Source organism: Xenopus laevis, chromosome 6L, assembly GCF_017654675.1.
Source record: "Xenopus laevis strain J_2021 chromosome 6L, Xenopus_laevis_v10.1, whole genome shotgun sequence".
NCBI lineage: Eukaryota > Metazoa > Chordata > Amphibia > Anura > Pipidae > Xenopus > Xenopus laevis.
In genome coordinates this window covers 127,148,275-127,160,535 of record NC_054381.1, presented here as the reverse complement: position 1 = coordinate 127,160,535, position 12,261 = coordinate 127,148,275, and the positions used below count along the sequence as shown (strand labels likewise).

The 12,261-nt window shown below is 36.3% G+C and overlaps 1 protein-coding gene across 4 annotated transcripts in view; it reads left to right on the top strand.

Moving 5' to 3' along the window:
• mybl1.L (MYB proto-oncogene like 1 L homeolog) overlaps positions 1 to 8,254 on the top strand; it is a 36,685-nt gene extending 28,431 nt beyond the window's left edge. For 2 of the 4 annotated variants that reach the window (XM_018266313.2, XM_018266314.2), the window contains 5 exons: positions 1,149 to 1,263; positions 1,976 to 2,092; positions 2,921 to 3,028; positions 3,406 to 3,564; positions 6,862 to 8,254. In XM_018266313.2, coding sequence (XP_018121802.1) covers positions 1,149 to 1,263; positions 1,976 to 2,092; positions 2,921 to 3,028; positions 3,406 to 3,564; positions 6,862 to 6,993 — 631 coding nt within the window. In that variant the 3' untranslated portion in view covers positions 6,994 to 8,254. 4 annotated transcript variants of the gene reach the window in all.
• The last annotated feature ends 4,007 nt before the right edge of the window (positions 8,255 to 12,261 follow it).

Genomic DNA, 12,261 nt, shown 5'->3' with positions numbered 1-12,261 from the left:
TCAGCAGCTCTACAAATGTAAATTCAGTAGCTATTTAGTTGCTGTGATAACCAGACAGTGGTTTGAATGAGAGACTAGAGGATGAGCAGGAGAGGGCCCAAATAAAAACGATAAGGTACAATAAAGTAGCTAATATAAAATCGCAGCCTCACAGAGCAAGAACTTTTTGCTGCCAGGGTCAGTGACCCTCATTTGAAATTTGGAAAGAGGCAGAAGAAGAAGGTAAGTATATAAAAAACAAAAAAAGAGGAGCTGAAAAGTGGACAAGAATAGGACCACCTATAACATACTAAAAGTTGCTTAAAGTTACACTATCTCTTTAAACAGGATGTACTTGGACAAAAACCTTTTTCAACCTCATCTACTGTGTAGCTTTGTAACCTTAGTCACAAAGAAAAAGAAAGAAAGAAGACAATGCTCATATGGACATTATTCAAAGAGCTATGTAATGCCAAATGTTTAATCACATATGTGCCTTTCACTACTGCTTATTCCTTAATTCTGCTCACACACACTCATTAGGGGTCATTTATGATCCTAGAGGGAGCAAGTGCAACAGCACTAAGGTGTGGAAGGGTGTGCCCTTTAGTGCTCATTGTAGGTGGATTAATGCCTCCAGACTTAGAGCCAGATGCAACATTCAGTGACGAGAGCAGTGTTCTGAGGCTTCTACCTTGCATCTTGAAATGATATGTATGGTGGGGACAGATGGGGAGGATGCCTATACAGGCTGCACTATATTGAGAGTGTAGTTGTGATAAACTGATTGGCTAACAGTGAGTTAAATGGTACTGTTGTGTTAGTTCAGGTGAAGCAGACAGACTGGGACAGGAACTTTATACATTTATTTGAACACGGCAGGTAACCCAGCCCTGCTTTTTTCTGCTCTCCAAAACGGAGCTCAGAGGCCTGTGGCTATTTGCACAATGCCCCATGCAGTGAGCCCTATTATATTTCTCTTTTGTATATGGAACTGTCTAGATTCTAACAGCAATGCAATTGTTTTCTGGTCAAATATGTGAAAAATCCATAACATTCTTTTTAGTGCTCTCAAATGAAGAAAACTTCTAAATTTAGAAATGTTTCAGTATTGAGTGTATTGCTAAACTTGCTGAATATCACTAAACTAAAATACTTATGTTAAATAGCTTTAGAACACCTACTATAAGAAGATCTTTAATGGCCGTGACTCCTAGAACACCTACTCCATTTAAAAATGCTCTTGCTGCCCAGGAAAAGAAGTACGGACCCCTCAGAACCGTGGTATGTATGCAAGTAAAAACTTTCGTCATGTTTGAGGCCAGTTGCATGTGGGTTTTTTTCATTGCCAACCCAAGTAGGGTGCGATGCAAAGACTGGCATATTGCTACACGCCACTAGAAAATGCACACTGGCACATTTGTAGCAGTAATAAATGGTGCAGAGCTACTACTGGGCATTTTCTTTATCACCCAGACTTAGGGAAATGAGTTATCATTCAAATTCCCTATAGGACATGTAAAAAATACCATAAAGTTTGCAATAGATCTAATAATCGAAAGCAACCAATGATCAAGAAGCATTTATTAGGAGGCAATCATCTGATTTGCTGCTCTTGGTTACTTTTACTATACAATATTCAAGCATTCTGCATTCTCTTACCCTAGTATCCAGCCAAAGCCAGTAATTGGGTTGTTTAGGGTTTCCCAGGAATGCACAACTATGCCTATATCATATCCCTTCAAATCCAATATATAAATAAATTTAGCTTCTTAATCAACAGCTCTCCAGCTTGCAATTTAGCAATCTGGTTGTTAGGGTCCAAATTACCCTACTAACCATGCACTGATTTGAATAAGAGACTGGAATATTAATAGGAGAGGACTTGAATAGAACGATGAATAATAAAAAATGGCAATAACTATACATTTTTAGTCTAACAGGGCATTTTTTTTTTGTTAAATTAGGAATACATTTTTGTGTTGCTGTGTTTCAGATGCAGCCTCTGATCTTTGTTGAAGAGGATATCATGGAGGTTTTAAAGGAAGAAACTGAGAAAGATGTCTTCATAAAAGAGGAAAAGGAATCTGATTGTAAACCAATGAAACATGAGGTTAGAATTCCCTTTAACTATGTTTCTGTAGGTTTTGTTTTTAATTCAGGTAGTTTTTATTGACTTTACATCACAATAGAGTAACATTAGCTGTGCATGTATATAAAAATGGTACCGGATTACATACTGGCTAACTGGTTACTATAACAGCGTTGAGAACTATACATCAAAAATCAGTGCCAATGATGGCTATTCCATAGAACATTTCAGTGTAGTATTACTGCACTGCATTATTCTGAGACTAGTCTAACAGATAGGCTCCATGGGCCTCAGATTTTATGGAATTTGGTAGGAATGCCAAACTCTGGGCTCCCTGTTGCTCAACTCTGCAAAAAGCAGGGGGTTCTAAACTTTTGCCAAAAAAAGTGTCTCCTTGAGAAGGATATTGGTTTAGTTTTAAATCGTGTACCACAGCTAGAATACATATAGTTTGGGTGTTCTGGAAATTGTAATCTGTAGAACAGCATCTAAAGTATCAAGTATTTTTACCCAATATGGCTTAATCATGCTACAATTCTGGAGTGTGTCTGGATTTATATGGTACAGTCTTATTGGGGTATAATATTCCCCGTGGAAAACATATATTTAGATCGTACGTAACCTACAGTTTGGTGATACCAGTTGAGCAGCTTCTTGTGCTTCCTGCCACTCCTCATCAAGTATGGTGTCTACATAAGTTTCCCACTTGCATCAGAGCTCCTCCTGGGGGTCCTCATGTACATCGGCTGTTGCAAGGCATACAGCATGGCGATGAGACTTTTAGTGATGTTTCTGTAGTTTAATCAGATATATGCAGTTACTATAACTAGCATTGTTGTTATTGTTTAGCACGTTTCTACGGTGAGGAAAGTTCGCAAATCATTGATCCTTGACAGCTGCGATAAAGAGGAACTTGGTGCTGATTTCCTGGCTCCGGATGAAGTTTCTCAATCTCAGGTATGGAATATTTTCTTTTTGTATCGGCAAGCAATATGCAGTTGGAAGCAAGCCATGCAGAAATTATTATGACAAAAATAAAATTAGGTTGTAGTGTGGTTGTGTGTTGAATTACTTACGCTTGAAAACTGTAGTTACATGAGTATGAACATTTTCTGGAAAAACATAATAAAATATTTACCCTTACTAATATTACATTTCAAAAGGGATGAATATTTGTCCCTAAAATGCAGACATCATGGTATCGATGACTAATGTGCAGAAGTTTCTTTTTTATTATGCTACCAAAATCACAATTTCAGACTTTACGACCAAATTTACATTGGTAATTTATTTGGCAGTCAAAACAACAATCCATAATACCTTTTTATTATCAGAATGGGAATACACTTCCTACATCTTTTCTCATGATACCTTTGGGGGAGAGACAAGACCAAAAGTGTGATGAGAACACCGACACTCGTAAAGGAAGTGTAATGCAAAGGAAAAAGTACATTCCTGCCACGAGAAATGTCAAGTTGCAAAGTTCTGTGCAGGTATGTTGGATTTACGTCAGTCATTCTGCCATTCTGTCCCATGAAATGAGAAGAAGAAATAACTGCAGCACCTCTTAGTTGCAAAAGTGAAAAAGTTGTGTTTATTGGTCAGTAACCAGTTGGTTACTGACCAATAAACACAACTTTTTCACTTTTGCAACTAGGAGGTGCTGCAGTTATTTCTTCTCTACTACATGCTTGACCCCTGGCAAGGGTCTCTGGACTGCTCTGCACTCTGCCTGAAAAGGGTTCTTGTGAGGTGGTTGAAGCACACACATTTGTATACTTGGATAATTCTGTCCCATGGAAGACTTTAATCTGAAAGCAGTAATACGTTCAAACTATAAAGACCAGTACAAGCTGGAAACAAAGACAAACATATGATGCTATGTTGTCACCATCCCAGATCTTAACTACTGAATATAGTGGAAGAAAAGCTGGTCTAGACGGGTATTTCAGATAGCTGTATAAACCTTAGCCTTAGTTTGCTAATGATGACTTGCCTTTAGAACACAATGGTCTGAATGGCACATTGAACAGCTTACATCTGAGCAAAAATGACAATGCTTCTGTCTCTCAGTAACATCTGAACAGCAAAGGATACTAGGTCAGTGGAACATGTATGGGACATGAAATAAATAAACAGGATGCAGATGCTTTAAAATCACTATAATGAATTATAAATGATAGAATATACACATATAATACACAAAAGCCATGAATATCCTGTAAATTATATCCTTATAAACGGTGAGTTCTGATGTCATCAGTTATAAACGGTGAGTTCTGATGTCATTTCTGTCACATGACTCATTGAAATTTGTGTATTATAATAAATAAAGTACCCCCAGTTGCAAAATATGAGGATATTATAAGTTACCTCGGAGTTCCATGACCTGTATAAAAACACTCGGCCTTCGGCCTCGTGTTTTTATATGGTCATGAAACTCCTCAGTAACTTATAATATCCTTATATTTTACAAGAGGGGGTACTTTATTCACTATATATTACACAGAGTATTGAGTAATCTGTAAAGTATATCCTTAATACACAAGAGCCATGAATATCCGGTAAATAATATCCTTAAAAAAACGGTGCTTAGTCATCAGTTATCTGACATTAGTGATGTCATTTCTATCAAATGACTCACTGAAACTTGTGTATTATAATAAAGTACCCCCTGCTGCAAAATATGAGAATATTGGAAGTCACCTTGGAGTTCCATGACCTGTATAAAATATAACTTACAATATCCTTATAATACACAAAAGCCATGAATATCTTGTAAATGATATCCTTATAAACAGTGTTTATAGAGAGTTTTTGTGACCTGACTCACTAAAACTTGTGTATCCCTTGTTGGCAAATATGAGGATATTATAATTAACCTCAGAGTTTTATATGGTCATGGAACTCCTCAATGACTTATAGTATCCTCATATTTTACAATAGTATTTTATTCACTATATATTTTACAAGAGGGGGTACTTTATTCACTATATAAATTGTGTTTATTTATATCATCAGTTATAATCTGTTCTTGGTGATGTAACTTGAATAATTTGACACACTGAGAGGCCCATTTATTAACATTCTCATTGTGGTTTTAGGAAAAACCCAGAAATAAAAAATTTTCTCTAAAACCCACAAATGGCTTGTCATTTATTGAAAGATTCAAATATAATAAATGATCCAAATAAAAAAAATTAAAACATCTAAAAAAATTTAAGTTTTTCAGACAAATGCTAGCAAAAAAAACTGAACTGCTAAAAAAAAATGGACCAAAAGGATCAGCGCAGCTCCTATTGATTTCTATATTCAAGTTTTTCATGGTTTTAACACTTTATAAATCTTGCATTTTTTGAGTTTTAGAAACATTTTTTAAAAACAGAATTTTTAGAGAATGTAAGTAAATAGGCCTCTGAATGTGTATTTTATGTATCATAAAAACCAATATACCCCTTTAGAAAAATATGACTTGCACAAAAGGACTTGGCCTAAAGTGTTGTGTCTTTAAAGTCAGTCAACTACTCTGTAATTTTTAGTCTCCTTATAATTTACGATAATGGGTATACTATTTGCTATATAATTCTGTGTAAATGTATAAGCAGTTATTGTTCTGCATTATTACACATCATCTTTTTTTTTTTAATAACAAACCAAGGAGTTCAACAGGAGGTGGTGGTTGCACTCCCTTTCATATGGTGTTGCAGTTCTTGATCAACTTTCAACAACAATACATTGAAGAATTTAGAGTTTATTATACAATATGTAGAAGCATGTATTACAGTATCTAATGCCAAATGCACACCTCTACTGGGATATAAACACAAGTACAGGTATGGGACAGGTATCATCCAGAATGCTCAGGACCTGGGGTTTTCCGAATAAGGGGTCTTTCTGTAATTTGGATCTCTATACCTTACGTCTACTGAAAATTCATTAAAGGGAACTATTGTGAAAATAAAAAATGACCATACTGAAATCAGAAACTTTCTAAATAAAAAGCAATGGAAAATTCTACATGGTTTCAGAAATAATCAAGTTTATGTTCACTATCCTTCTCTCAGCATCTGTGTCTCTTGAATTTGTCTTCATGCAGGCGTTGGGTGTCAAATAGTAATTGACAGTTAGATCCAATATATCTTATAGGGGGGCTTCCTTTCCTAGCAGATGTATTAGAGCTCACTCAAATAACTGATTCCAGTACAAACAAAATCTAACAAAATAACTGCCTTTTGCACAAATTCTGCATGTAGAGAGACAGGATTTCTGGTGAGCTCTAATGCATCTGCTAGGAATGGAATCAATAAGATATATCGGATCTAACTGTCAATGAATATCTGACACCCAACTCCTACATGAAGAGAAACAGATGCTGAGAGAGGAATAGTGAAGATAAACTTGATTATTTCAGAAACAATACAGAATTTTTAATTGATTATTTTAGAAAGTTTCTTATTTCCATATGCCGAAGCTTATATAAAATTTTCATTTTCGCGATAGTTCCCCTTTAAAACATTAAACTCAATAGGATGGGTTTTCCTCCAATGTGGAGTAATTATATCTTGGTTAGATAACATAGAAGGTACTGTTTTATTACATGGAAGAATGTAATAATTTTTAATAGCTATTTGATTAAAATGGAATCCATGGGAGAGGGCCTACCAGTAATTCAGAACTTTCTGGATAACAAGTTTCTGGATAAGGGATCCTATACCTGTATATGTTATTCAGTCCTTAGTGAGACCCCACAGTATTTACTTGATTCTTACAATTGTGTATTTGCCTTTCAGCCTCTCTGCGAATGGGAAGCTGTTGTGTATGGGAAGACAGAAGACCAATTAATCATGACGGAGCAAGCAAGGAGATACCTTGATACCTACAAACCAACTTCCAGTTCTGGACTAAGGCACCTCATTTTATGAATGTCAGATAACTGGTGATGCCAGTTGCCCCCATTTTTACACTGTGCACTAAAATAATTAATATTTTTCTTAATAATTGTACAGTCGAACTTTTGCAGCACATGTATAATATTATAGAATGTATTATTTAGTATAACTTTAAAAAGTTAGTTGTTTTTTTTACAAGCTCTGTAGATCTTAAGCTTATTTACATCCTGAGCAGGACTAGCGTAACCATGTAGTTCTTCTTCATGACCTGACTTAAGTGAGAACACTACAAGCATAGTTCTCTAGGTGAGGTGTGTAATTATAAGGATTTTTTTCTTTTCATTCACAACATGCTTTTTAAACGGACAATCGCATGAGACGTGTATATTTTTCTGTATTTGTATTTTCAATATCCAAACTGATAATAATTTCAAGACCTTGTAATGTGCCATATGGGAGTATTTTTTGCTATATCTGATTTACAGATAATTAAGACCTTTTTTTAATCTCCTTGGATTTGCAATACCAAAATTGATCATAATTTCAAGACTTTATACTGTGATTATGGTCAGCCAGCTTCTTTCTATGAGCCTCTTACTGGTTATGTATGAGTCTTCCTAAGCAGAGAGTTCAGCAGCTGCCTTATCTTCTTTCCATTTACAATTTTTTGGGAAAGGCTGTTAAATAGGCTAAGAAGCTTTCTTCTTCCTGGAATATACTCCTTGTTTTCGATCAAAGCCGTCTTTTAAAGAGTTTGACAAGTGATATCATTTAGGAAATACATATTTATTGTAAATCAATATTAAAAAAAAAAAGTGTCCACCGTGTAAATGTTCCCGAGTGAAAGGGGTCAGAGACAGTCAACTCCTCTATGTATTTATTCTGACAAATCCTTTTGTAACAGATTTTCATACGGAGACTTTTTTTATGCTTTGTTATATGTGTGTGTGCATTTGTGGCCAATGCTTTTTAAAGATTAAAAATGTCTGGTACTTCATTTAGATGTCAGGAAGGTGAAGCAGTTGCACTAATAGAATCCTGTAAGAACATATCAAGATACTTACAGTGTTATGGATATTTATATATAAATGGGTACTTACAATATAGGTAGCCGACAAGGAAACTTTGACTTTCTGAGATAGAATGTATCAGTATTTGTTTCTCAGGCTGAGAAATGTGATAGGATGTTTGAATGTATTGTACAGGGTGTGGGAACTTGAGTGTTTCCCCTCTGCATTGCTTTATGCTTGCAGGTACAGGTCATTGTGTATGTATGTATATATATATATATATATATATATATATATATATATATATATATATATATATATATATATATATATATATATATATATATATATATATATATATATATATATACACATATATATATATATATATATATATATATATATATATATATATATACACATATATATAACAATTTCTTTCCATGCATGGCCAACAGGACAGGCTGTTAGGTTAAGTTTCAGTAACTTCTGCTAAAAAGAACATTACCAGCAAGTTTTTTGCACTATATTTTAAATCATGTTTTTGAAAGAACAACACCCACAGAAAAGCAGTCATTTCAGAAGCATCAGTGTACTGCAAGAAATCAAACCTTCTACTCTGGTATTGTCAATTCACTTTCCCAGAATGCAACATGGAGGTTCTTTTTAAGCTTTTTATCTTTAACCTGTCACATTTTAGAGAACAATTCAGCTTCGGATCTTTGTTTAATATATTTGGCCTCTCCGAGCTTTGCACGTTTGATAAAAAGCAACGTCAGTTGCTTTAGTTGCCTACTATTAGGTATTTGCACTTATTATTTATATATATATTTTTTGATGGATTGTCTTGCTTGTAACGTAGAGAAAGTACTGTATGTAGTAAAATGGTGCGCTTGGCAACGTATTTACTGACTGGTAAATACTGTAGAATGCTATACTGTAGTTTGGTATTTTATTATTATTTATACATTTGAAGTTCCTCTCCTCCTCCTCCAATATATGCTGCTATAGACAGGAGCAGAATGGGCTGCTACTGAGAGATGGAATGAATGAGCATTACATGCACTGTACTTAAAAAGAATCTGAACAGTGATTCCCTCTCATAAAAAGAAGTAGGTTGATGCCTTGGGGGTTATTCACTATACTATTTTAGAAAATGTTAATACCCCTCAAACAGTATCAGGGTTAACCGACTACATCCTGAACACCAAGCTAACTCCGTTTTGTTTCCTTACGGAATATGAGACTCAAGAACCTCTGTTTGTTAAGAGAATACTGTCTTACCTTTTCTGCACCTGCATTTGAAGCATGGGCAGATATTAGCTTTGGGGTTGAAAACGTTTAACCTCATATCAGGCAGAAAAGGTATAAGAGAGCACTGCTTTACTTGCCCAATATCTACTCTGTGCTTTTCACCTTCACCAAAATAGAGTTGGTTGGGCACTCGCGCAATAAGTCAGGCACCTGATTGCCTGAGCTTCATTGAGAAGCAGAACTGTGCCGAAAACGGCCGTGTAGTCCTACCATAAATGATGAAGCTGAGTTTTCTGTTAAAATACTAATACAAATAACGTTGGCACCAACCGCTGCCAAAAAAAAATGTATGCAGAATTCCTAGCTTTATATTCCAATTTTTTCTAGGAGAAGGCTAAAATGTTTACTTACACAAAATATCTTTTCTGTGCAACCACATTCTCATTAGACATCTGGCACCTGCTTTAGGTAAATGCTTTTCTTACTTGCCTTTTTTAACTTTTTTTATTGTAATATACAGTACATTGAGCATATTGCCTCCCCCCGGCAAGGTTAATGTCACATAAAGCTATTCCTCAAGTTTTGACTTTGCACCCATACAAAATGGGTGGAATTGCACTTGATTACTTTTCTTTTATAATAAATGTGATAATGTGGTCAGGCCTGTTTTGAAGGGTAAATGTGCCTGTATACCATTTTTACAGGATTTGATACTGCCACTTTTCTTTAATAAGCCTCAAGATTGTTAATACAAGAGGAATAACATGTGTGTGCCATTAACTTAATCTTAGTCTGCAGAAATGTGTACAGTTCACTTCAATGCCCCTCCTATGGCTTAATGTGTGAGTTGGGCTGGTTTGTCCTCCACAATGCTGAACACTAAACCCCCTGATGTAGCAGTGAAACTTGCAAAGTAATATTTATTCCTAAACATGTAATACTATCGGACAGCGTCATTGGAGTCTGCATTTGATGTGTGTGCTTTATTTTAAGTTAGTTTTCCTTCTCAGTTCTGTCCCATGCAATTGGTTAAAAGCAAGCAGTCTTGTGGCTCCTTTGGGCACCATAGGACAAAGGGCAAGCAGAATAATTGTCTGTATCTCTGCATTGTATTCTAACATTTCCCAGTTTTATGTACATTCATTTTGTTTCCAGATGTCATAAAATAAAACTGTTTAAAAATAGTTGGTTGTTATTTGTTGTGGTCGGTTCTTTGCATCAAATAATGCACTATTAATTAACATTTATAATGGGAAGTACAATCTAATTACAGAATAGATCCGGACAGATAATGGAGGCTAAGCATGTGGCCCTATATGGTACAGTACGTTTGTACCACAAAGCAGGCATTTAGTACACCATTCTAGTACAGGTATGGGATCTGTTATCTGGAAACCCGTTATACAGAAAGTCCTGAATCACAGAAAGGCCATCTCCCATAGAGTCAATGGGAGATAATAAAACAACATTGTTGTACTTGATCCCAACTAAAGGTGGCCATAATGTCTATTAGGGATGCACCGAATCCAGGATTCGGTTCGGGATTCAGCCTTTTTCAGCAGGATTCGGACTTGGCTGAATCCTTTTGCCCGGCTTAATCCGAATTCTAATTTGCATATGCAAATTAGGGGTGGGGAGGGAAATCGCATGACTTTTTCTCACAAAACAAGGAAGTAAAAATGTTTCCCCTTCCAACCCCTAATTTGCATATGCAAATTAGTGTTCGGTATTTGGCCGAATCTTTCACAAAGGATTCGGGGGTTCGGCCAAATCCAAAATAGTGGATTCGGTGCATCCCTAATGTCTATTCGGGTCCTTTACACCGATTGGCCTGCTTATCTGCCAGTGTATGGGACCCTCCAGCAGGCCTCCCAGACTGTTATATGGCAAAAAAATAGTCCAGATCTTGATTGGGCAGGAAATCACAACGGCTAGTTGATGCAGTCCTCGTCCCTTCCTCTGGTATGCCCTTGTTGTAATGCGATAGTTTGGCTGTAGGGCTGAATGATCAGATTAGCCCAATATTGTTCACCTTTTGATGGGCATATCGGGGGGGGGGGGAAAGATCTGCTCGTTTGGGTGTATAGCCATCTTAAGATATAATTAACCGTTATTGGAGGCAATACAATCCTATTGGATTTATTACATGTTTAAAATAGTAGACTTGAGGCATCGAGATCCAAATTATGGAAAGACACCGTATCCAGGTCCTGAGCATTCTGGATAACCGCTTCCATATCTGTATAGCCATTCGGCCTATTTCAGACTTTACTTTCTGCAGTACATTCAAAATAAGTAGTTCCCAGTGTCTGTCTGTGCTGTAGGATCCTTCTGATACCCATTAGAACACAATACATTTTAGGCTGTATTTGGGGTATTCAAGAGTATCTTTATTTTCTCAGAGTGTAGCAGTCATCTTATGTTTGGTCTCTGTCTTTCCTGCATGTAAAGGCAGCCCCCAGGCCACACACCGTTATTCACTAATGCATATGTTACAAGCCTGGAACTTGTCCAGCTCCCCAGTCACTACATATAAACCCCCAAGGGCCAGTCGCTTTTTATTTCTGGCGCTAGACCTAAATCCTTAGTTGTTACTTGCAAAATGCAAATGAACAAGAGAAAAGAAAAAAAAGGTTTTGCCATGAATTGAATGCTCATCCCAGGTCAGCTGTATTGGTTATTCAACTTCAGTGTAGCGTGAAATAATCCCATTGACTGGCCTTTGTCTGTGCAGTCTGCTATGCTGGAGACTAATGCATGTGATTGTGCTCTGAGCATGGGCCCCATGCTGTGCAGTCAATAGCCCTTCTGTTTTGCAAGGCCACAATCATCTTCTGGATCATTTCAGAAAAATGTGTTGATTTATAACTGAATTTCTCACCCCTTAGTGATAAGATGTATGTTGAATACAGGTGCTTGCGCCTGGATGTGACTGACAAAAATACAATAACCCCCCCAAAAAACTACAGAGGTGACATGGCAATAATGGTATGCAAATTCTATTTCTATTCATTGTGTAATGTTAATTGCACCTTGA